This window comes from Polypterus senegalus, chromosome 8 (assembly GCF_016835505.1).
Source record: "Polypterus senegalus isolate Bchr_013 chromosome 8, ASM1683550v1, whole genome shotgun sequence".
Lineage (NCBI taxonomy): Eukaryota > Metazoa > Chordata > Cladistia > Polypteriformes > Polypteridae > Polypterus > Polypterus senegalus.
Genome location: NC_053161.1, coordinates 30,513,617 through 30,540,871, shown reverse-complemented (window position 1 = coordinate 30,540,871; position 27,255 = coordinate 30,513,617). Strand labels below are relative to the sequence as shown.

At 42.3% G+C, this 27,255-nt stretch overlaps 1 protein-coding gene across 2 annotated transcripts in view; it reads left to right on the top strand.

The window, feature by feature from the left end:
• Nucleotides 1-27,255, top strand: part of LOC120533861 (contactin-1-like) — a 388,538-nt gene that overhangs the window by 143,580 nt on the left and 217,703 nt on the right. For both annotated transcript variants that reach the window (XM_039760909.1, XM_039760911.1), the window contains one exon: nt 13,621-13,743. In XM_039760909.1, the coding sequence (XP_039616843.1) occupies nt 13,635-13,743 (109 nt within the window). In that variant the 5' untranslated portion in view covers nt 13,621-13,634. The remainder of the gene's footprint in view (nt 1-13,620; nt 13,744-27,255) is intronic.

The following is a 27,255-nucleotide window of genomic DNA, read 5'->3' as shown; positions in this document are numbered from 1 at the left end:
TTCAGATAATAAACATTATAGCATCCCTTTTCCAAGATTATTACTATGCATTATCATGCTTCAGCCCAGTTTAAGTTAAATATTTTCTGACAAATAACAAATAATAGCCACTAAAGCAGTTACTGATCAACCTAAGCTTCTCTCTTATTGATTTTTTTTTTGTTAAGATCAATGAAGTTGAGCTCCTTCATACTGTTTCCAGAATGAGTTTGTTTATTTGTTCCCTGTGTTGCAGTACAAATCTTTGCCATTTACAGCACTTATACTATGTGTGTATATACAGTATATATACACATGCATACATACTGCATACTGTATATACATATTTTACAGTCATTTACAGCAGTCTGATTCAGCTTATATATGTGTGCATACAGGTGAAGTAATTATTGAAAATGCTTAGGTACAGATAGAAACTGAAAGAACTACTTGAGCTGCTTAAAATTATGAGCCACCCGTTCATCTTCTTGATGGTGTTCCCTGATGGCAATTCAGCGGGTATGCATTGTTTGGATACCCTTGTGCATCTTCAGCAGGTACCTGTGGGTCACAAGTGTTTCACCCCTTAACCTGTATACTTTGCCAGAGCTGGGCAACGATGGTTAAGTTAGCCCTTGCTTACAAACCATTTACAACTGGGAGCTCTTGTTAGCCACAACCATCTTGAGCTTGTCTCAGCAGCCATGGCTATCTCCCATGTGGCTTTCTGCAGGGATTTAGGTTCCAAACCAATCTTCTGTAAGAAATAGCGCACTTATGTTGCCTGGAAGCTACGGCAGCTGACTTCAATGGGGTACAAAATTGCATGCCATCCTTTGACTAGAGCATCTTCGATCAAATCCTGGTACTTGGTCTTCTTGAATTGATGGGAGATGGCTAGCCTATCCTCCCAGGGTATTGTTAGTTCAACCACCACAATAGTTTTTATTCTCTTGAATAGAAGGACATTGTCTGGTCGGAGTGAGGTTACTGCCACCTCTTTTGGAAAGTAAGTTTCTTATTCAAGTCGACCTGCATTTTCCAGTCTGAAGCCTAATGCAAGATGAAGGGTGGATTATTGCCAGCTGTTTTTGCCTTTGAAACCTTATGTCCTTGCCTTTGAATATGGATAATCTCAGGTGATGCTGCCTGTTGTTTGTGGGCTTTAACCCACTGAAGACCTGTCCATTTAGTGACCTCTGTAAGAACTTTGTCATGCCTCCACCTGTATCGGACTTCACCCTAAGCTTTGGGGCATCCAGTTAAGATATGAATCAGGGTACAAAGAGTTGCTCCACACTGCTTGTAGGATGGGTCTTCTTCTTTGCTCTATATCTTTAGGTTGCTTGGGGTTGGCAAGAGGTCAGCCAAAACACAAAGAAGGAAGGTCAACTTGCCCTAGTCAGTGCCCCATAGTTCCTTCCAGGATAATGATCGCTCAAGTGCCTGATCCCACTGTATCCACTGCCCCTGCCATGCTAGCTCAACCTCTCTTATGCGGCGGTGGTGTTCTGCTGCCTCTTTGACCCTCTGCACCACAAGTTGTCTCTTGCCTTTGGCACTGGCTATGGCACCTGTCCTTGGCAAACCACTCCAACATTCTTCTGATGTTTCCAGTATATTCCATCTTCCCTCACTGCTTTTTGAGGCTTCCACATTGTGCCACAATTAAAGGTCTCGTTGGCATGTCTGACTTTCTCGTCCTCTGATAGAAGCAGTGTGCTGACTGCCCTTGCCTTGGTGGCTTTGAATTCCTCCACCACCCATGAAACAGGTAAGCAGAGCTTAGAGGTCTTGCAGTACAGGTTGATCAAACTGAAAGTTGGGGGAACACCCAGCTATTTCTGCACAAACTTGGTACATAGTCTTTCCATTGCTTCCACTTGAGTCACGGAAAATTCATACAACAAACATGGTAAATAAAGTCCGGGTATGATGCCATACTTAAAGAACAACACCTTAAACTTCCTTAGCAGTTAGTAGTTATCTCTTGACTTGACACAGATGTATAATTGGGCCATAGTGTCTTTGAGGCTGCCACTGTCTTTCAAGGTGCTATCATAGTTCTTTCCAAAGCTGTCATTTTTCAGCATGAATTTCCCCCAGGCTGGTATTCAGTTTTTTTTTTTTTGCATCTGTTTGTATTGTGTAATTTTGCATTATCTATTCATATTAATGTTTCTTTTGTTTATAATAACTCTTTGTGTGTGTGCAGTTGTCGGAAAAGGGGAATGGCCTAGGTAATGTCCCTTGTGTTTTGTGAGTGGCTTCCCAATGGGCAGGGCTACCTGCCAAATACCACTAACAATTGCCCTATTTAAGGAAAGGCCTCCCATAGTCCCTGGCAGTTAATTGAACGTGCTTAGAGTGGAGTGTGTTATTATTGTGCTTTTTGCCTTTGCTACTGTTTTGTGATTCCCCAGGTTTTGGAACCTCTGCTTTGTTTTTGATTTCATCTTTGGATTTTGTATTGGGCCTGTATTTTTTGATATTTTTGGATTCTGTATTGGGACTTTGTTTACTGTGTATTGCCTTGCATTTTCAGACATCTCCTTTGTGTTCCTTGGAGCTTTGAGACTTGCACAGCCTTTTTGCTAAACTAAACCTTTTATTTTATAAGGATTTGTCTTGGCCCTTTGGGTTTCTAGACAGGGTTTTTGACAGTGTTTTGCCACCACTAGTGGGCAACTTTTGAAAGTATTCACGACATAAACATTGTATTCCTTGTTCTTGAATTACCAGAATCCCAGCCCCTTGAATGCTGTATACTTAAGCTCCTAGATTTTGCTGGGTTGAATTGCATCCATGACCATGTACCTATTTTTTTCCAGTGCGCTTAGTATCCACAATGTTTCTTAGATAGATGAAGTCATCGCTGTTACATTGTCCACGAAGGCTCTGTAGGTCATCTACATTGCATTCCTCTTTCCTTCTATAATAAATTCATGGCAGCTACAAATAGGATCACTGACATTGTTTATCTTGCCATAATGCTCTTCTCAAGCCTTTGCCATTTGGTGCAAAAGTTACCCACAGTGAACCTCATTTTCAGCAAATCCATGTGTGACATCAGTTGCCTAATTACTTCTAATGGTACTTGTGCAACCTGGATCAGCTGGTATGTTTGGGTAGGCTTTGGAGAGATCTAATCATAGAACTGACAGAATGCTATTATTACTTTTGGCTTCTTTGATAAACTCACTCATCACTGCTGTATGGTCCAAACATCCAAAGTCCAAAGTACTCTTGGACTCATCCATTTTTGACACTTGGGTCGATATATGCATTGGCGAGATTATAAGATGTTAATCTTTTTGCAGTGGTAGACCAGAATATTTTCCCTTCAAGGTCCAACAAAAATATCTTTCAGAACTGGTCAAGTCTTGATGCATTCAGTTCAGTTTAGGAACAAAGCAGCTCTCAACTACTGTCAAGAAGCCAGATGCCTGCTTCTTTTTCCACAGTGTCCGTAAAGGGTCTTCAGTAGCTTTGGACAGTTTTTACAGATCTTGTAAGTGGTATGGACCTGAAGCAGATCTTGCTCAAACTCTTTATATTGCTGCCCTTACTTCATCAATAGTGAATTCTGCCATGTTGAAAGGGGTGTGTGGCCCCTGCTTCCACACTATCCTCCACTTCTTCCTTAGAACATGTCAGTGTCCCACTCCTACGCTTACCAAGGAGTTCATCTGTGAACTGGAAGGGGTTGTTGAAAAGACCTTTCTCTGTCGTTCCTTCTCTCTTTGCCCTACAAAGTTGGAGAAGGTTTCTCCACAGCTCTGAGGTTATTTCTTTCAGGGCTACTTTTCCCTCATCATCAGCTTCCTGCCACTGTTTCTCAAGTATCCTTAGTTCCTTCCAGAAATCCATGTTATTCCACTGCCTCCTATTGGGCCCTGCTGGTAGCTTGACACATTTACTTCACCCCAATGGCATCATAGCATGCCTGATTCACAACCTGCATGATGGTCTTTCTTGATTGCATCTCTTTTCAAGATGTTGTCCAAGATGATACTCAGATCTTCATCTGTGCCCATCTGTGATCTACTGCTGGTGGGAAAACCCCCAATTTTCCAAACTTCAAGATTCACTTGCTCTTGCTACGCTATAAACTGGTTGAACGCAGTGGCGTAGCTACAATGGGGCAAGGGGTGCAATGCACCCGGGCCCCCCGGGCCTCGGGAGGGCCCATCAGGCCTCTTTTTTTAGCGATTTTACGGTGTCTCTCACAGGGTTTCAGGAAGCTGTTCTTTACTAAACATCTGTCAATAAAGGTAGAGTTAAAATTCATCATAGCTCATCTAAGCAAAACTTGCAGCCAAAAGCAGTCTGCTGCTCTCTTCTAAGTAAAATGTCTACAGCTCCAAAATGACAAGTTTAGCTCTCTGAGGCACCAGGACATGGTCACTGTCATCATGGAATTTGCTATTTCTTCCCAAGTTTGCAGTGGTTTTTTCCAGCAACAGTTTCTTCTCACATCCCAAGTATGGGCATATTTAATTGGCTACGCTGCACTGCTGCTTTGTGAATAATCAAAATAATACCATTTATTTAGAACAGGATAACAGAAGATGGATATAGGCAGAAGGGCTGCTTGAGGCAGGGATGCATGGGTACTGTTTTATACATTTCCCTATTTGGGGAAATGTCCTTGTGTTTTCCACCACTCAGGTGGATTTACATCACTGCCCATTTCACATATCATCAAATTGCTCTTGATCTCTTTTTCAATGTCAGTGTACTGAGACTCACCTTCTCTGAGTTGCAGTGTTTTTTTTTTGAAATAGCTGCCAAGACACTCTTTTTTATCCAACCATGGTCGGTTCAGATGTGTACATAGGTTTGAATAGAAGGGGATTTACAGGCAGGCACAGCGTCTCCATTATGCTTTATCATTGCTTTAACATTGTTGTCATTATTGTACATAATTTATGCACAAGTTGGGGTGGGATGGAGTGAGGTGAAAAAACAGGGATCTGTGCAAAAAAAAAAGTGCTTTGGAATCAAGGACTCTCCATCCAAAAAATGAAACACACCAGATATGCATATGCTTCTGATGGAAATAAAAATAATCCAAATTTGTTCAAATGGACTTTTTCTTTTTTTCCCCTGACACCTACAGGGTTCCGTACTTCCAGCACACTGACCATGAATGCCTATGTACCCTCTTTGCATATGCACAATGGTCAGTCTTGTTAGGTAACAGATGTGTTATTGTAGATGATACCTATATAGATAGATAGATAGATAGATACTTTATTAATCCCAAGGGGAAATTCACATAATCCAGCAGCAGTATACTGATATAAAAAAAAAAAAAAATTAAATAGTAATAAAAATGAAAAAAATAAATAAATAAAAAAGCAGACAATAACTTTGAGTAATGTTAGCATTTACTCCCCCGGGTGGAATTGAAGAGTCGCATAGTGTGGGGGAGGAACGATCTCCTCAGTCTGTCACTAAAGCTACTCCTCTGCCTGGAGATGATACTGTTCAGTGGATGCAGCGGATTCTTCATGATTGACAGGAGTTTGCTTAATGCCTGTCGCTCTGCCACAGATGTTAAACTGTCCAACTTTACTCCTACAATGGAGCCTGCCTTCTTAACAAGTTTGTCCAGGCGTGAGGCGTCTTTCATCTTTATGCTGCTTCCCCAGCACACAACCTCGTAGAAGAGGGCACTCGCCACAACCGTCTGGTAGAACATCAGCAGCATCTTATTGCAGATGTTGAAGGATGCCAACCTTCTCAGAAAGTATAGTCGGCTCTAACCTTTCTTACATAGAGCATCAGTATTGGCAGTCCAGTCCAATTTGTCATCCAGCTGCACTCCCAGATATTTATAGGTCTGCACCCTCCGCACACAGTCACCTCTGATGATCACAGGGTCCATGAGGGGCCTGGGCCTCCTAAAATCCAACACCAGCTCCTTGGTTTTGCTGGTGTTAAGATGTAAGTGGTTTGAGTCGCACCATTTAACAAAGTGTTTGATTAACTTTCTGTACTCCTCCTCCTGCCCACTCCTGATGCAGCCCACAATAGCAGTGTCATCAGCGAACTTTTGCACGTGGCAGGACTCCGAGTCATATTGGAAGTCTGATGCATATAGATTGAACAGGACCGGAGAAAGTACAGTCCCCTGCGGTGCCCCTGTATTGCTGAACACAATGTCAGACCTGCAGTTCCCAAGATGCACATATTGAGGTCTGTCTGTAAAATAGTCCACAATCCATGCCACCAGGTGTGAATCTACTCCCATCTCAGTCAGCTTGTCTCTAAGGAGCAGAGGTTGGATGGTGTTGAAGGTGCTAGAGAAGTCCAAAAACATAATTCATACAGCACCACTGCCTCTGTCCAAGTGGGAGAGGGATCGGTGTAGCATATAGATGATGGCATCCTCCGCTCCCAACTTCTCCTGGTATGCAAACTGCAGAGGGTCGAGGGCGTGGTGGACCTGTGGCCTCAGGTGGCGAAGCAGTAGCTGCTCCATAGTCTTCATCAGATGTGACGTCAGAGCAACAGGCCGGAAGTCATTCAGCTCACTAGGATGTGATACCTTTGGGACAGGGGTGATACAAGATGTTTTCCAAAGCCTTGGGACTCTCCCCTGTTCCAGGCTCAGGTTGAAGATGTACTGAAGATGCATATAATATAATAAAGTAATAAAGGGACAAAAACAACAACAACAACAACATTTATTTATATAGCACATTTTCATACAAACAGTAGCTCAAAGTGAGCAAGAAAATAGAGAAGGTTTGGGGTTCCACCCGTATATTGTTAATGCTTGAGTAGTCTTAAAGGACCATGATTCAACCTTTTTGAACCCTTTGCGGTGGGCTGGGGCCCTGCCCGCGGTTTATTTCCTGCCTTGCGCCCTGTGTTGGCTGGGATTGGCTTCAGCAGACCCCCGCGACCCTGTAGTTAGGATATAGCAGGTTGGATGATGGATGGATGTATTATCATGTGGTAATTTCGTCTCACTAGATTTGTTATTGCTTGGTATACTCCTGCACACCCTAAACTAAACACACACATCCATACACACACACACGCACACAGCCACCCACACACACACACACAAACTGAGAAAAAATATGCACTGTTTACTCAGGCAATATACCGCATGTTTAATGTATAAAACTATAATGCAGAGTAAAAGTTCATATTCCAAAGTAATAGTAAACTAAACAAAAAATGTCAAAAAAATTATAAAAATGTTTTTAAGAATTTCACAAAAAAAGTCAAAGTGAGTGTATTATCGTGGTATTCCCCTCTGCTTCCCCTTACTTACTTTCTCCAGGGATACGTGAACTTACCAGGTTTGTTATTGGGTTGGTCTACTCTCGCATCTTACATACAGTATATATAGATATACACTTACACTCAGATTCTAACCACAAAAGTACCACATGACTGATGTATACACTTCCCCTTATTCTCTAGTTTGTTAACCACACTAGTGCTGTATGAATAACACATGCGCAGTCCAACATTCCCTAGTACTTAAAGAGACCTACTATTCATAAGCATGAACAACAGACAATGTCTTAGATATCTCAGGCCAAAAAATTACTTTTGGTCTCCAAGAATATATTCAAGCATATAAAGGCTCAACGTCCTTGGGTGTAGACCATTTATCAACTCATGAATGACTTACTTTAACGCACTGTTCACTATTGGACAGAGCTCTTAATCCTTAGCCAAAAAAACTAACAGTTCAGATCATATGGCACTTCCTTACTGATCCAGGAGCTCTAAATACATTGGAACCTCGGTTTGCGAGCATAATTCGTTCTGGAAACGTGCTCACAGTCCAAAGCACTCATACTGTATATCAAAGTGAATTTTCCCATAAGAAATAATGGAAACTCAGATGATTCATTCCACAACCCAAAACTACTCATATAAAAATGATTAATACAAAATATAAAGTAAAAATACATAAAACAAATTAACCTGCACTTTACCTTTAAAAAGAATCATGGCTGGTGTGTTTCTAAACTCATGTGGGATTCAACCCAACGGGATGACACACGGAAGAGTGTCCCAAAGCAATCGCAGTCTCCCAGCGCTGTAGCAGTTCGCCATATAAGCGCATCCAAAAAGATTGCAGACATGCTATAAGCGCCTGCCATCGATGGGTGATACAAGGAACATTATAAAGATCCCACTACAATAAATAATAGCGCTGTTGCTGTTTCAAGCTGAATAAAGCTGGTGTTGTTAAAGTACTGAGACTCAGCTTCATGTTTTGGGGTGCAAGATGGGGACTCGCACTTCACAGCACACACACACACAGTCACAATGCTGTAGTAAACAGTATACGCTCGTACGGATGTTGACTATATGAGTGAGGCACACAGACTCAGACAGGGAATAGGAGACGATTGCCCTCAAGAGGAGAGAGAGAGAGAGAGAGACACACACACACTCACACACACACTGCGTGTGAGCAAGAGAGATGAGGAGAGAGAGACGTGTGCAAGAGAGAGAGAAGAACCATCAGCTCAGTTGTGATCACATGACGCTCAGCAGACAAAGTGTATCCATACTACTCGTATTGCAAGATGTCGCTCATTTATCAAGTCAAAATTTATTTAAAAATTTAGCTCATCTTGCAAAACACTCGTAAACCGAGGTTCCACTGTATTTACCTTATTACTTTAATCACTAATGATATAAAGACACAGTATAGACACTTAAAAGCAACTTGGTATTTATTAAAGAACAATAATTTCAGTAGAAAGCATTAAAGAAAATGTAGATAGCAAAATCTGGATATATATAGTCTTAGTTAGAGATGTCAAAGGTGAATGTCCTAGAATGGCTTTTGATCTAACAATCAGTAGAATATGCGAGATACGTCCCCAACATTCAGATGAATGGGCCATGTGTCTTGGTCTCCTTTTCTGACGTCACCTTTTTGTTGTCACTGTTTCTTCTTCTGATGTCACTTCTCTGTCCTTCACCCCTTCTGTTTTCTCTCATTCAGTCCATTGGACAAGTTATATTTATAATAAAATTCCATGTTTTCATGACGTGAGATATGGACCTTCATCATGATATGGGCTTTATGATACGTGATGTGGGCTTTGTGACTTGGGCTATTACACACCTTTGATTGGCTGGTTGTCAAAGGTCTTTTTCCAAGTGGTAAGATAATCAACACAGCCTGAAGCAAAACTGTCAAAACAGATGTTTAAGGTGATACAATTCAGGAAAACAGTAAGCTCAATTTTAACTGTCCTTGTAAAATGAAGTTCATCTCTGGTTGTGTGGACAAAAAATAAAATCTAAAATTTTAAATCCACAACTCTGCACTGTGAGAGAAAATCTGTTTAAAGAATAAATGGTGTCTTTTTCCAATTGAAAATGATTATTGATGGTGCATTTTTCTTTTTGTTACCATAAACTGCACGTCTCTGCATTTGTTTTTAATTTACTAGTCATATGATGCTGAACACATTTATTAGGCATGAACAGAGAGTATCATATAATTTGTAATATGATTTGTTCAGTGTGGTCTCTTTGTGATCAAGGGTTGTTCTAAATGTTCCAGCTCCTTTTTCATTTTAAATGTTGTGTTTAAAACTATGCAAAAGTGGCTTTGCATAAATAACACATAAATATAGACGCAAGTCTGTTGTAATATTTTGTAACTTAAATTGTCAAAGTAAAACCGTGTTATTAATGACAAAATACTTAATTTTTTTAAACTATCTGTTTCATACTACATCATATCTTGTTGGTAGAAGCATTTATTTTTGTTAATTTTTGGTTTATGTATATGGAGTGAGATTGTTTGTCCTTAGCAGTTGGCCACCTACTTCTTGGATATAAAAGAAAAGATTTATGATTTTAGGAGGAGTCAAGTCAAACACAACTCTTTAGAATGGGTCACCTATTTACCTGTTTTCTTAACCTGCTTTTTTACCAGCTCTGAATAGCGCAGATTATTTCTTTCTTTGTATTTTTTTATTGCAGAAATGCTCAGCATTACTAATGCTGAAACATTTTGTTGTCTGTGTTTGGCTCTAAAATATCCTTGTAGACATGAAGGGGCTATGTTTGAGTTTACAAACTAATGATTCCTGCCTTGCAATAATCGGTTAAAATAGTATCAGAATCTGCCTTTTAAAAGAATCACGAGCCTTAGTGCCTTATTCCAAAACAGCATCTACTCTTTTCATACTTTACAGCAGGGGTGCCCAATGCGTCGATCGCAATCAACCGGTAGATCGCAAAGGTAGTGCAGGTAGATCGCGTTGCATTCCAAAAAATTTTTTTGTAAACGTTAATCTATCGTGTATCCTACCTATGGCATTTGCCACTTGATTGACATACAGGGCAGTCAGTATGAGATCTCTTTTCTTCTAACACATCGGTCACCCCGCACGCATGATCAAACGCGCGAGCTACTGCAAAACTGCGGCTGTGATCTAGTTAGCCTTCCAATTTATATCGACTAAAGAAGGGATTTAAAAAAAAATTGTTTGGGGAGGGTATGGGCTGGATGTGGAATTAAAAGAGGATTTTTTTTTCACAATGTGACATTCGAAGTGCGTTTGTCTGATCTGTCAATCTATCATTGCTATTCCAAAGAAGGCAAATGTGGAAAGGCACTTTCAAACTGTTTATAAAAACTATGCAACTGACTTCCTTCCGAAAAGAGAGAAAGAGAGGGAACTAAAATCACAGTTAATTGGACAGCTGTCATTTTTCACTCGGCTGAATTCAAAAGCTCCTTGACTGCATTATTCGGTTCTACTTTTTTATGAGAGTCAGCCTTTTCCCACATGAAGATTATTAAATCCAAATACTGTAGTGACCATAAATGTATTGAATTGTTATTGTGCCATAAAGGTTATTCAGTTATGCATGGTACAACAACATATATTTTATGTATAAAGTATACTTGGTATATATATATATATATATATATATATATATATATATATATATATATATATATATATATATATATGATAGATGGCCGGCTGTTCATCCCGGCCAATACCCCCATGCTGCCAGGTGGAGCCCTCCCTGCAGCATGAAGGTGCCCCGAATGCCAACAGGGAATTATGGACGTTGGAGTTTTCCTTTACAGCCCTGCTGGATACCATGGGGGCCACTAGAAGGCATTGCAGGGAGGAGCAGTGACTATTTTCCCTACGCCCGGGAAGTACACATGGACAAGGAGAATGACGTGCTTCCGGGGTAAAGAAAAAGGATTTTTATCTGACCCAGAAGTGTTCCTAGTCACGTGGACAGAGAGGGCGAAACACTTCCAGGACAAGGACTATAAAAGACTGAGAAAGACACCAGAATGTTGAGCTGAGCTGGGTGGAAGGGTGGCAACGCGTCTGGGAGTGATGGATTGGTTTATTATAGTGTATTGGTTATTATTTATGAGTATTGTGGAGAGGAGGGTGCTTTGTGCACTGTTATTAATGATAAAGTCAACTTATTGGACTTTTACATGGTGTCTGACATTTGATCGGAGGGTTCAAGGGAGCGATAGCACCCCCTATGTGTCACAATATATATATATATATATATATATATATATATATATATATATATATATAATTTTTAATGTAGGTAGATCATTTCGACCTGGTCATTTTAAAAGTAGCTCGCAAACCGAAAAAGTGTGGACACCCCTGCTTTACAGTCTGCTCAATGTCTCAACCGCCATTCTTCAGTGTCAGTGGGGACCCAACAAGCCATGGTCCCTTTTTCCACTGCTGACCCACAGAGTCCATAAGATATCCCAGAGCTGTTAGTCGCTGCTCCTCCCCAGATGTTCAGCAGGAGTGATCCTGTCCCTGGAGTGCACCTAGTGAAGAGAACTTCTGAAATGACTGTATCTACAAGAGAATGTGTGATCAGTCAATTTCATCATCGACACCCTGAGGCCACTCGGCTACTCCGCTGCACATACCTGCAAATGCCTATCCCAATCTCTATTTTAAACTTATGCGCCTTGTCATTCTCCTTGGATAGACTGCAGCTTTAATAATGACCTTATTCATGGTCACAAAATTTCCAGGCAACACTGAGCAAAAATCATGTGCCAAACCTAAATGAAGCTCCAGTACTGCATATTTTGATCAGTATACTGTAGGGAGTGTTGCCAATGAAAATCACAGATTTCTAAAATTTCAAACACTGTAGATACATTTTATTTGTTTATTTTGTTTGTTTATTTATTTGGATTAGAGTATCCAGTGCAAATTTGCATGTGTTCTCTTGGGTGTTAAGCATTTTCGTCTTGGCTTTCTTTAATTTCTGCTTGTCTGTTTTTCACTCTCTGTATTAGTCGGAGAGTCACTGCCATGCAAACAGTTCATCTCTATCTCTCTCTCCTGCTAGCTAAACACATTCTCTGTGCTGTTTCTGTTTATATTTAGCAGAATGGTAGCTTTGCCAAATTGTCCTCAGGGGTTCCAGTGCTGAGACAAGAGTAAAATCCTCTTAGGTAGGCAGGTTTTTTCTGGGGGTTCTAGTTGGGCAGATACCTCTTGTGGACAGAGCTGGGTACTGAGACACGGAAGAAAGAGAAGCATAGACTGGAGCATCATGAGATCGAAATGATTCCCATTACTGTTACTCCACTACCCTCAGGACAGTTTGGGTACTATTATAAGGGAAGGTTTGACATTATGTTAAAAGGTGATAGTGCCACCAAACTTAAATTGTTAAGATTTTCTATTGGGGTTCCTGGAGTCTGACATTTATGTGTTCTCTATAAATTCTGAGTTTCCCTAGGAGCTTTGAGAGAATGTAAATGAATGTATCCTGTGATCCTGTGAACAGATTTCTGGCCTGGTGCCTGATTCTCCTAGAAAATCTAGACAGGAGTAAAATAAAAAATAATTACTTAAAATGTATGTTCATTTTCTAAAGCTGTTTGCTGGGCTAGCACATACTTCTTCTGGTTGATGATGTTGTTATTCTGTGATATGGTCATTTGGAAAGGGACTCAGATGTATTCAGTGACCAAATTGGAAGGTGGTAGTGACAATCTGGGTCTAATTAAAGAAAGCTGCAGGGTGTGGTGACAACCAGTCACTGGAGATTGGCTGGCAAACCAGGAGGTTTTAAATTGACCTTTTATTAGTAGTATGCAGTGCTAAAAGTATGGTTTAGATAAGAATATGTTTAGAGCCAACGGCATCATCATTCTGTTTGTGTTGTTGTTTTGTACCACTGTATTTAATAGTACTTTTTCTTTTTAATACTGCCAGAAACCACAAGTCAAGCAGCTTGCTTTTGTCAAAAAATATTGGCTATGTATTAATTTATTTGTATATATTTATGTAGCATTTAGCAGAAAGTAAGAGAAATTACCAGAGTTCCCTACAGAGCCTCTTTTTGTGAAGGGTAGCCTAGAATAATATGTTTTTAAATATTAATGAAAAGGATCTAATTCAAATATTAATTCTTCCACACACCCCCTCCCTTTTAATATCTATCTATCTATCTATCTATCTATCTATCTATCTATCTATCTATCTATCTATCTATGATTTATTAATTTAAACTTTGTTATACCCTGGACTACTTACCTTATAATGTCTTTTATACTATACTGTTATGGATTATATTTAATGTGTATTTTTATTGATTTTGCAGAAAGAGAGCCATTTATGTTGACTGCAAGAGCATCCTTCTCACGTTTCCTTAAAACAAATTTGGAAAACATGTTATTGCTGTCCTTACACTTTTTGACATTCTTGTTTTCTTTGTGTCAAGCTGGTAAGCATATATATGTATATTTCTCTTTAGAGTTTCAGATTGTATGTCTATTTTTAATTATTAACATACTTTTTATTTATATTTGCACTTTTTAATGCATAACTTCAGTCTGTTATATTAAATTGAATTAAGCTAAACCACATATACAGTAAAGCATATTGTAGCTGAAATAATGAAAGCTATTAGACAATTTATTTGCTTAAAGTGTTATTTTATTTGAAGATTTCAGCTAAACTTGACTCTGACATAGAAGGTAAATAGACACTATAGCATTTCTTCATATAACAGCAACATTATAGATATAGTCATACAATGTGATACAGTGTGATTGAGATGTGATACAGCATTTGTAAGATTAATTCCAGACCCTCAAAGCAGAATGCAAATATATGTTATACTAATGAAAGTATATGTTCCTAATGTATGGGGCCTATTTTCTGAAATCTGAAAATAACATGTATGACCCAGAATTTCTTCCTTGAATGAGTTGACTGCTCACTATGCTAAGACCTTTTCATTTTATTCTTGATATGTTCTTTGCAAGTTACGAGTTAAACCTAAGTTGTCCCAGTTTAAGCAATTATGTGCATGAGTGTTGTCTGTGATAAACAAACATCCAGTCCATGGATGGCACCTGCAAACATGTAATGAAAAAAGGCAAGGTCAGAAAATTGATGGATGAAGGTCTAATTGGCCACCAGTTATTGTAAGTGAGGTATTCACCTACAAAACGCACACATTTTGTTTTAACTGTATCTGCTACATGTAAACTATGTAATCTCTTTTTATGAGGCCATCGGCTACCTAAAAGTACCTTCCCTAATTACTGCAAGTGAAATTCCAGTTGATGACAGGTTATTTGCATTAATTTATATATTATTTTATTATATTCATGCTGTGCCTCAATACTTATTTACACTAAGTTTATTATTTTTGTACCCATTACCTAAAATAAATTGAAAGTATACTCATGCATGTGGGTTTTTTTTAACCCTGCTATGTTGTAGTTGCATATGCCTACACTCTGTCAAATGTTCCTCACAGGCGATGATTAATTTCTGTCATTTTATAATGTCTTTGCATTACAATGGGTCCCATAATTTATACTAATGCAATGAAATCAGTGAGCCAAGGGACATATAGGTAAAAATGCAAGTTCTTTGTATTTTATAGTAGTTTTAGCACTGTGTGTAGTAAATTTATGTAATATTTGTGACAAATGGAAGTTTGTTCTTGACAATCCATATGACATTCATATACTTCTAATGTGCTACTGTATTATAAAGAAAGTCCATTACAAAAGTCTGACCTAATCAGAATAGTGGTCCAGCAGGTAGCGTTAGAGACTTAGTTTCAAACATGATCACTGCCACTGTCAGTGTGGAGTTTGCTCATTCTGCCTGTGTCATTGTTGGTATTTTCCAAAATCAATAGATTGGCCAGTATACTGAGTAGCTACAGTATATCTTCTGTGGACTGGCATTCTGATGAAGGCTGGCTTGTTTTCTGAATAATGCAACTGAGATGGGCTGTTTATTCCTGTGACAGTATAGTGGACTAAACAGACACAGTAAAGGAATGGATAGAAGATTGCACTTTTTCTTTTGCGTTATGTAGTTTTCAATCTAAAAATATGAAGTATAGCTGTAAGATGATATTGTAGCACTGGACGGTGGTGGCCAGTGCTGAGTCAGTGGACATATGCTCATTTTTGTCATTTGTCATATTTTAATTAGATTGCAATCATTAAAGGAGTAATCCGCCAAAAATATTTTTTAATATGTTGTGACTTACCCAATGTAGTTTGGTAGTAATGGACAAGTTGTCATGCTGAACAGAGATTTATATCATAAACATTTTTATTTTTAATACACATCAATAGTGATCAATACAATGGCAAATGATATGAAAAATGTAAAAAATCTTACGTTGCTCTCGTTGCATAATCCACATGTCAGTTATCCAGTTGTATGTTCTAAACATGCAAAACACATGTATTAAAATACTGTTAAATGGATACGTCCAGAAAAAGTCAGTGCACATCATAAGCAGGAAATTGAAGACACATTGATTTGACCTTTTGAACTGAAACTCTGCCTCTTCCCCACATTCATTGGTCAAGAGTCCCGTCTCTGTGTTGTATGAAAACATCAGACTAAAAAAAATTCTCATCCTTCACTCTAAACTACATGGTGCAAGTTACATTATAGACATAAATAAATTCTATGTGGAGTATACTTTTTAAAGCTATGCACACTACCACGCATAAATGGTAAGAGCATTGCGGTCACGAGTTCACCTTTTTATTGACCGGCACTGTAGCTGCTTATTTGAATAATGTTCTGTCAACTCAGAGCCTATCTTCTTCTGCCTTGGCAAGGCTGCTGCTGTTGCCTCCTGCTGCCCCCTGTGCTGTTAGAGTTGGCACACAGAGTGAATTATTCTGCCAGATCGGTCTCAATACACCTGGAAAATATGCAAACACAAAAATACTAATAGTTTGCCAGTTGGCGTTCATTATTTTGTGTTTGAGAATTTGGCTGGTTTAATTTGGCTTGGTTTTTCTTCTCGAATTGGGTGCAACATTTTTAATGAGCACTTTGGAAGGATGTTGTCAAACAAAAGGATATTTGCCAGTGAGATTCTTCAGCCAAATGAGCTAAAATTCCCAATGTTGGACTTTGGGGACAAATATATGTATTTGAAAGTAAAGAATGGCTATAAATGCATTTTAAAAAGATTACTTGTGCAAAGTAAAATGACATTATCACCAAATACTGTTTTCTATGGTTAAAATATGAATTGCACGAATAATGTAGGCCTTTTTATATTGTAAGAGTGTTTGGGTGATACATTTGCTATAATATGATCAATTTTTGGATTTATATTATTGTATAAATGTATTGCATTCCTCTTTCACACTTCTGATAGCATGTTTGGTCAACAAGCTTGCTCTTATGTTTAAGAAAAATGAACCATAATTAGACTATCGACAATTAATGTAATTTTACATCACATTCATTCATAGACTACAGTCTATGAAAGCCCTTTTATCCACCTCAAACCTATCTGGGCTTAGTTTTTAACCACATGATATTGTAAAATACTAGTAAAATCATGTACAGTGGTGTGAAAAACTATTTGCCCCCTTCCTGATTTCTTATTCTTTTGCATGTTTGTCACACAAAATGTTTCTGATCATCAAACACATTTAACCATTAGTCAAATATAACACAAGTAAACACAAAATGCAGTTTTTAAATGAAGGTTTTTATTATTTAGGGAGAAAAAAAAAATCCAAACCTACATGGCCCTGTGTGAAAAAGTAATTGCCCCCTGAACCTAATAACTGGATGGGCCACCCTTAGCAGTGTAATAAGATGAGACGTGAGGCGTGAAAAGGTTTGGGGCAACCACCCGTTTAATTCGGTTTCCTGGCTGCAAAAGTACTTGAGACATTATATTCAAGTTTATACAACAGAGTCCAAAACAGAACTGCCTGCCAGAGCAAAGGCAGTGGGCTTTATAGGACAGAGGGCGGAAGTGATGTCGTCCTCTGGGCCGGAACTGGAAGTGACATCATCCTTGGGACCGGACCCGGAAGTGACCTCATTCTTGGTGCCGGACCGGAAGTGATGTGTCCTTCTTGGAAATGGTGGCTCCTGGTGGGATTTCCCGGGTAAGACCTGTAGAGAACTCAGAAAGAGCGTCAGCGTACCCCGCCCCCCCCGGGCAGATGTATAAACAGTATTTCCTAAGCCCTTCAGCTGCCTCCCATGCACACGTGGGTGACAAGACTCCCCCCTCAGCCCAGCCCCGTTGGGTCAGGCGACCTGCACCGAGAGGTCGTGGGCCCGGGAGAGGGCATCGGCGTTGGCATGAAGAGACCCCTGTCGATGAATGAGTGTATACTAGTACTGCTGCAGGTCAAGAAACCACCTTGTGACCCGTGGTTTCGACTCCCTGTGAAGGGCCATCCACTTCAGAGGTGCATGATCCGTCACCAGAGTGAACACGCGACCCAAGAGGTAGTACCGCAGCTGCGTAACCGCCCATTTGATCGCCAGAGCTTCTTTCTCCACCGCCGCGTACCTGGTCTCCCTGTCCAACAGTTTCTGGCTCAGGTACATAACGGGGTGTTCAACACTGTCAACGCTTTGGCTCAACACGGCTCCCAAGCCTGTGTCCGAAGCGTCCGTCTGGAGGACAAAGGGAGAGAGAAGTTAGGGGAGATTAAGATAGGTGCTGAAGTCAGAGCCCTTTAAAAGTCACAGAACGCAGCCTCCGCTTTATCAGACCATACCACCGTATTAGGAGCTCTTTTCTTTGTCAAGTCGGTCAAGGGGCCGCTCTCTCGGAGAAGCGAGGCACAAACCGGCGGTAGTACCCGCCAAACCGAGAAGGATTGGACTTGCCGCTTGGTCTGCGGACGGGGCCAGGCCAGTATGGCTTGCAGCTTGGAACACTGTGGCCTCACAGTACCCCGGCCCACTAGGTAGCCCAAATATTTGGCTTCTCTCAAACTGAAGAAATATTTCTTGGGGTTGATTCGGAGCCCGGCCTCCCCTAATGTCCGTAACACTGCTGTGACCTACTGTATGTGTTCCTTCCAGGTGCTGGAATAGATGACGACGTCATCCAGATAGGCAGCACAGAACGAGTTATGGGGCCGGAGCACTTTGTCCACCAGACGCTGAAAAGTCGCAGGCCCGTGTAACCCAATGGAAGGACACGATACTGCCAGTGTCTGCTAGGAGTGCTAAACACTTTTTTTTCCTTCACGGACTCCGTTAAAGGAACCTGCCAGTACCCCTTTGTCATGTCAAGTGTAGTCAAGAATTTGGCTGGTCCCAGTCTCTCGAGGAGGTCATCCACGCAAGGCATGGGATAAGCATCAAACCGGGAAACTTGGTTGAGCCGACGGAAGTCATTGCAAAACCTCCAACTGCCGTCAGGCTTAGCAATCAAGACGATGGGACTGGACCAGGGACTACTACTTTCCTCGATTACTCCTAGTGCCAGCATTCGCTTGATTTCCAGTTCCACTTCTACTTTCTTTGCCTCCGGGAGTCTGTAGGGTTGCTCACGGACGATCACCCCCGGGTCAGTCAATATGTCGTGCGCAATCAGAGAGGTCCGACCTGGCTGTTCACTTACCACCTCTGGGACGGAGCGGATAGCTGCTTCGAGCTCCTGTTTCTGTCTGGGAGATAGCTGCTCGCCGAAATTAAGGGAACTTACTTCAGCGAAGAGAGCAGGGCTGTCGGAGGAGGGATCGGGATCCCTCTCCTTCCACGGTTTCAGCAGGTTTACATGATACACTCGCTCAGCTGGTCGGCGATTGGGCTGTTTCACCAAATAGTTGACCAAACCCTTCCTCTCCTTAATTTCAGTAGGGGCCTAGCCAATGTGCGAGCAGTTTAGAGTGAGAAGTAGGTACCAACACCATGACGCGATCCCCCAGTTGGAACTCCCGGAGAGTCGTGCCACGATCATAAAGGCGGGCCTGTGCTGATTGTGCCTCCTCTATATGACTTTTTAGAATCGATCTTATTGCATCAAATCTATCGCGCAATTGGGCGATATATTCCAAAATATTAGTGGAGGGCTGTGCCTCCCCTTCCCAGCCCTCTTTAAAATATCTAATAAACCCCGGGCTGTCTTCCGTATAATAATTCAAAGGGAGAGAACCCGTAGAGGCTTGAGGAACTTCCGGTAGGCAAAGAGGACAAGGGGGTGGAGTTAGTCAGCAAGGATGGGAGGAATTGGGAGCGCCCTTACGTAGCATTTGTTTGAGAGTTTGGTTAAATCTCTCCACTAGCCCATCGGTTTGAGGATGATACACCGAGGTCTTTAAATGCTTTATTTTCAGTAACTTGGCAGTCTCCTTGAACGTTTCCGAGGTAAAGGACGTTCCTTGGTCCGTCAGTACTTCTCTAGGAATGCCCACCGCAAAAGACTCCTACTAGTTCCCGTGCAATATTTTTGTGGTAGCCGAGCAACGGAACGGCTTCTGGGAATCGGGTTGCATAATCCACAGGACGAGTATATATTTATATCCTCGGGCTGAGGGTTCTAGGGTCCTACTATATCACCCCAATCCTGTCAAAGGAACGCCAATAAGGGGAAGGGGACAGAGGAGCACGGTCCTCCTAGGAATTTGCCGCAGTTGACACTCGGACAGGAAATGCAAAAGCGCTAACCTCCTCATTAATCCCCGGCCAAAAAAAACGGAGCTTAATTCGCTCTAGTGTTTTGTCGGAGCCGAGATGGCCCCCAAGAAGGTGGGAGTGTGCTAACTCGCAGACCTGCCGCCGGTAGGTTCGCGGAACTAGCAACAACTTCCGACCTTCCCTCATGTTCAGCGACCCGATACAACAAATCATTATCAATGACAAAGTGAGGTCCCTGTGGCATGGGCTGATGAGTGCGTTGGCCGTTTACGAGGACCACTGCATTCTTTGTGTGTTTCAAAGAGTCGTCATTCCACTGTTCTCTCTTGAAAGAAGCCGGCGTTGCTCTAAACTGAAAGTGCAATTCAGAGAGAGTGGGTCCAGTCTGGCCTCAAGGGGCGGAGATTCCTCCCTCGCTGCCGGGGCGCTGGTGGATGACGTAGCAGCCCGCGACGGTCCGGGAGTGCCTTCGTCATTCTCTTGGCCTTCCGCCCCACTCCCTGTCGGCTGATTACACGGTGTGGAAGCAGCTTGAGATGAGTCTTTGTCATCTATAATGAGGCCATAAGTTTTTCGGGGAATGCTTTCTAGGCTACCGCTGTTACTATTAGACCAGTCCCGCCCGAGGATTACAAGAAACGGATGAACCGGGTGTACCGCTACGGTAAGTTGTCGAAGGGTTCCTCCGAGACATACGTAACACCGGGCGGTTTTGTACATGCGGATATCTCCGTGTACACATTTGAGACTGGTCGTTTTTTTAATCCATTGTTGCGGTAGCACAAAACGGTGAGCAACGACAGACACGCTACTGCTGGAATCAAATAGGGCTGTTACTTTATGTCCGTTAATGAGAAGCTCCCCCGTATGTTTGTCTGCCAGGGGATTGCTAAGGGCACACAAACAACCCCGCCATTGTCCCCTACGATCCGCCTTATTCCCCGACAGGTCGCAGGCCAAACGGTTTGGCGACTTCGGAACAAGCTCTGGATTGCGTGGAAGGGACTGCTTCAGTGGGACATAGCTCCCGGGTAGTCCACAAAGCGGCTGTTCTTCCCTCCCAGGTTTCACAGCCGGCCTCGGTGTTTTTAGGAGCTGTAGGAGCTCGTCCATTGAATGAAATTCGCCCCAGGCCGGCTGGGCAAAATCCTGGGGTAGGTGTTGTAACAGTAGAAAACAAGCCACTTGCTGAACGATTTGTAACGGGGTCGAATCAAATGGCCGTAGCCACTGACCCTGACCCACCTGTTGCCAGAGAGCCATAGCCTGCTCTGTAAGCCATTTACTTGGGTTAAACACCCTGTTTTGTATTTCCTTTACCTGCTGGCCTGGGGTCAACCCATCGTTAACAGGGACATTGTTCCCGATGGGCGGCTCGGCTCTCCTGCCCAGGAGAGCATACTGAGCCACTTGTGTGTGTTCCCCAGAAACCAGCCCACGCCTGTGGGTCCCCTCTACCTTCTCCAAGAGGTGGGTTGTTAGCCCCGGGTTATGCTCGTGGAGCAGAGCCTGCACCGCGTCCTTCCTGACCCCGGCGCACTCCCTGCCCCAAACTCGGCCCCGGTACTTACCCACCTGGTTCCTTGTAAGGTCGTGTCCCGGGTTCTTCAAGGACACCATCCTGCCGACTACACCACTGTAATAAGATGAGACGTGAGGCGTGAAAAGGTTTGGGGCAGCCACCCGTTTAATTCGGTTTCCTGGCTGCAAAAGTACTTGAGACATTATATTCAAGTTTATACAACAGAGTCCAAAATAGAACTGCCTGCCAGAGCAAAGGCAATGGGCTTTATAGGACAAGAGGGCGGAAGTGATGTCGTCCTCTGGGCCGGAACTGGAAGTGACATCACCCTTGGGGCCTGAACTGGAAGTGACCTCATTCTTGGTGCCGGAAGTGATGTGTCCTTCTTGGAAATGGTGGCTCCTGGTGGGATTTCCCGGGTAAGACCTGTAGAGAACTCAGAAAGAGCGTCAGCGTACCCCGCCCCCCCTGGGCAGATGTATAAACACTATTTCCTAAGCCCTTCAGCTGCCTCCCATGCACACGTGTGTGACAGCAGCAATAACTGCAATCAAGCGTTTGCGATAACTTGCAATGAGTCTTTTACAGCGCTCTGGAGGAATTTTGGCCCAGTCATCTTTGCAGAATTGTTGTAATTCAGCTTTATTTGAGGGTTTTCTAGCATGAACCGCCTTTTTAAGGTCATGCCATAGCATCTTAATTGGATTCAGGTCAGGACTTTGACTAGGCCACTCCAAAGTCTTCATTTTGTTTTTCTTCAGCCATTCAGAGGTGGATTTGCTGGTGTGTTTTGGGTCATTGTCCTGTTGCAGCACCCAAGATCGCTTCAGCTTGAGTTGACGAACAGATGGCCGGACGTTCTCCTTCAGGATTTTTGGTAGACAGTAGAATTCATGGTTCCATCTATCACAGCAAGCCTTCCAGGTCCTGAAGCAGCAAAACAACCCCAGACCATCACACTACCACCACCATATTTTACTGTTGGTATGATGTTCTTTTTCTGAAATGCTGTGTTCCTTTTACGCCAGATGTAACGGGACATTTGCCTTCCAAAAAGTTCAACTTTTGTCTCATCAGTCCACAAGGTATTTTCCCAAAAGTCTTGGCAATCATTGAGATGTTTCTTAGCAAAATTGAGACGAGCCCTAATGTTCTTTTTGCTTAACAGTGGTTTGGTTTTTGCCAAGTCTCTTTCTGATGGTGGAGTCGTGAACACTGACCTTAATTGAGGCAAGTGAGGCCTGCAGTTCTTTAGACGTTGTCCTGGGGTCTTTTGTGACCTCTCGGATGAGTCGTCTCTGTGCTTTTGGGGTAATTTTGGTCGGCCGGCCACTCCTGGGAAGGTTCACCACTGTTCCATGTTTTTGCCATTTGTGGATAATGGCTCTCACTGTGGTTCGCTGGAGTCCCAAAGCTTTAGAAATGGCTTTATAACATTTACCAGACTGATAGATCTCAATTATTTCTGTTCTCATTTGTTCCTGAATTTCTTTGGATCTTGGCATGTCTAGCTTTTGAGGTGCTTTTGGTCTACTTCTCTGTGTCAGGCAGCTCCTTTTTAAGTGATTTATTGATTGAAACAGGTGTGGCAGTAATCAGGCCTGGGGGTGGCTACGGAAATTGAACTCAGGTGTGATACACCACAGTTAAGTTATTTTTTAACAAGGGACAATTACTTTTTCACACAGGGCCATGTAGGTTTGGATTTTTTTCTCCCTAAATAATAAAAACCATCATTTAAAAACTGCATTTTGTGTTTACTTGCAGAAGTTATAGTTTCCTGAAACTATCAATCTGCCCAGTGTCGCATTTGTAAAATTTTATAAAGGTCTGTACCTTACAATTGTAGTGTCTGCCCAGGAATATAGACTTTAATAATTTCTAATTCTAAGGGCAGGCATTAATTGCTACTTTCTTTCTGAACCCTACATGTTCTGTGTCTTTTCATGTGAGCATTCTGGTGAGATGGTATTAGATTAATTGGTGGTTCTATATTAGGGGATGGCCTGAAGAAGTATGCGTATGTATGAGAAAACAAGTGCAAGCTTTAAAATGAACTGGTGTCCTGGCTGGAATTTCTCTTCCTTTGCCCCAGTGATTTGGCTTATGGTTGATCCCTGTATCTTAGACATAGTTTGGAATATGGAAGTGGATAATGGCTCTCACTGTGGTTCGCTGGAGTCCCAAAGCTTTAGAAATGGCTTTATAACCTTTACTAGACTGATAGATCTCAATTACTTCTGTTCTCATTTGTTCCTGAATTTCTTTGGATCTTGGCATGATGTCTAGCTTTTGAGGTGCTTTTGGTCTACTTCTCTGTGTCAGGCAGCTCCTATTTAAGTGATTTCTTGATTGAAACAGGTGTGGCAGTAATCAGGCCTGGGGGTGGCTACAGAAATTTAACTCAGGTGTGATACACCACAGTTAGGTTATTTTTTAACAAGGGGACAAGTACTTTTTCACACAGGGCCATGTAGGTTTGGATTTTTTTTCTCCGTAAATAATAAAAATCATCATTTAAAAACTGCATTTTGTGTTTACTTGTGTTATATTTGACTAATGGTTAAATGTGTTTGATGATCAGAAACATTTTGAGTGACAAACATGCAAAAGAATAAGAAATCAGGAAGGGGGCAAATAGTTTTTCACACCACTGTATGTACTCTAACTCTATTAATACATGTAATTCCTTTCTATTATCACTGTTATTTTATATGGCTCATTGGGAATGTGCCTCATTGTAACAAAAATGTAATAAAAAAAAGGTTCCCTCTTTGGAAATAAATAAACAAAAATTAAAAATGCTGCACCTCTCCAAACAGTTAAGTCCCAGAACACACTTGAATGTTAAGCTTATGTTTTCAAATTTGTTTTCTTATGTGTAGCATTGCTGACAAGAGTCTACTGTTTGCTATTGTGTAAAGCTGTTCCAGAATTGACTCCCACTGGCTTAGAAAATAGTGCAGACCTGAAGTTTAGACTCAGTTTCAATTCTTTATTGTCATGTGTACAAGTACAAGTACCATGTACAATGAAATGCTTGCTTGCATGTGCCTCTGCAGACAGAGAACATAGACAAAAAAGATCCCCGTACACACAATAAATAAATGAATATTAATAAGTAAATAAATAAAACCAGAATCCTAGGAATAAATAGAGACAGTGGCAGATGTATATGTGCAGGTAGCAGTGGAGGTGACACAAGGTTAATGATTGTTAATGAGTCTGTTTGCAGTTGGGTAGAAACTATTCCTGAACCTGGAGGTGCATGTCCAAAAGGACTATAGTCGCTTCCCAGATGAGAGGAGGGTGGAAAGTGACAGTGCAGGGTGGCTGGGGTCCCACCTGATACGGTTCACTTTCCTGAGACAGCGTGTAGTGTGGATGTCATGGATCACAGGGAACTGTGTGCCCGTGATCTGCTGTGCTGTGTTCACCACACACTGCAGAGCTCTGCAGTCCTGAACTGAGCAGTTGCTGTATCAGGTGGTGCTGCATAATGTCAGGATGGATTCCACAGTAAACCTGTAGAATCTGCACATGGTTGTGGGGGACATCCGGGCTTTACTCAGTCTCCTGAGGAAGAAGAGGCGTTGTTGGTCTTTCTTGACTACTGCCGCAGTGTGACTTGACCATTTAAGGTCATCAGTGGGGATGACTCCTAGGAACCTAGATCTGCTGACCTGCTCTACAGCCTCACCTCCGATGTAGATGGGGCTGTGCTCTGTTGCCTGTTTGTGGAAATCCACAATCATCACCTTAGTTTTGCTAACGTTGAGGGTGAGGTTGTTATCCTGACACCATTCTGCCAGGAGTCTGACCTCCTCCCAGTAGGCCGTCTCATCATCCTCGCTGATCAGACCTATTACAGTGGTATTGTCAGCAAACTTGAGGATGGTGTTAGAGCTGTACTTAGCTTCACAGTCATGGGTGTAAAGAGAGTAAAGCAGGGGGCTCAGCACGCTGCCCTGCAGGGTGCCAGTGTTGATGGTGATGATGGAGGAGGTTTTATCAACCAATACGTACTTGCTGAGGTCTGCCGGTGAGGAAGTCCAGTACTCAGTTGCGCAGCGAAGAGCTAATCCCCAGATCCAGGAGTTTAGCGATAAGCTGGGATGGAATGACAGTGTTAAATGCAGAGCTGTAGTCGACAAACAGCAGCCTGGCATAACAGTTCTTGTTCTCCAGATGAGACAGGGTGGTTTGAAGTGTTATGGATATGACATCCTAAGTGGACATGTTTCAACTGTAGGCAAACTGGAGGGGTCTAGACTGTCAGGGATGGTGTCCTTGATGTGTTATAGCACCAGCCTCTCAAAGCACTTCATGGGTATGGAAGAAAGTGCTACTGGGTGGTAATCATTAGGGCAGTCTACTTTAGTTTTCTCTGGGACAGGGATGATGGCTGTGTGGTTGAAGCAGGTGGGGACAGATGAAACTCTCAGAGATGTGTTAAAAATATCCTTACGTACAGCAGCTAGTTGGTCGCAACATGTTTTTAAAATGCGACCTGAGACTCCGTCTGGGCCGGGTGCTTTGCGGATGCTGAGTCAAGAAAAAGTTTTCCTCACGTCATCCTCCGAGAGCCTCAGGCTGGAGTCTTGCAATGCTGTGGAGGGTCGCATGGGCCTGTCCGTGTTAGTGAGCTCGAAGTGAGTGAAAAACATGTTCAACTCATCCGGGAGTGAAGCAGCGGTATCTGTGGCTGTGTGTGTCCGGGGTTTGTAGTCTGTGATCAGCTGAATACCCTGCCACATCTGACGAGCGTCTACTGTGCTGTTAAACTGAGAGTCCATTTTGTGGGTGTACTGGCGCTTTGCGTATTTAATGGCTTTTCGGAGATCATACCTGCTCTTTTTGTATGCCTGTGTATCACCAGAGTGAAACGCGCTGCTGCGCTAACAGATCCGCCGGCATACTTCAGCACACATCCAGGGCTTCTGGTTGGGAAATATGTGTACAGACTTTGTGGGTATGCAGTCATCCACACATTTCCCGATGAAGCCTCTCTTTGAAAACATCCCAAGCCACAGATTCAAAGCAGTCCCTAAGTTTCTTCTCTGCTTCTGGGGTCCAACAGTGCACCTCTCGCAAGACCAGCTCTGTGCGCTTCAACTGCTGCTTGTGAACAGGGAGGAGCAGCACAGAGCGGTGGTCTGACTGCCTGAGGTTCGGCTGCAGGAGCGAACGATACACGTTTTTGTGTACGTTGTAGCAGTGGTCCAATGTATTAGCACCCCTGGTGGTGGGACAGGAGACGTGTTGTTAGTATTTGGGGTAAACAGACCTGAAGCTTGCTTTGTTGAAGTCCCCGGCATGATAACCAGACCTTCGGGGTGTGTGTTTTCACGGTCCGTAATGAGGCTGTACAGTTCCTTAAGTGTGGTGCTGGTGTTTGCTTGCGGGGGGATGTAAACGGCCACCATGTGAACAACTGTAAACTCCCTAGGCAGGTAAAGCGGCCGGCACTTGATGATCAGACACTCCAGGTCCAGTGAAAGATCTGAAGATAATGCATTATCTTAAACCACATTACTGTACCTATAGATTGAAATAGAGTGGAACAGGGAAAATTGTGAATTGACCAGTCTTGTGTCCTTAATTCTAGGAATGCTTTTTGTTACTGAGTGTTGATTCTGTTATATATTGTGACCACCAGGGGCACACAGCTTCCCAAACACAACAGGCAGAGACCCACGTTTGCCCAACACACACGGTTTTATTCTGTGTGGAAAATGCTTTTCACTGGTTCTCCACACTACAGCACAGTACCAAGAATGACAGTCTACAAGCACAATAAAACAGTTGGTCTGTTCT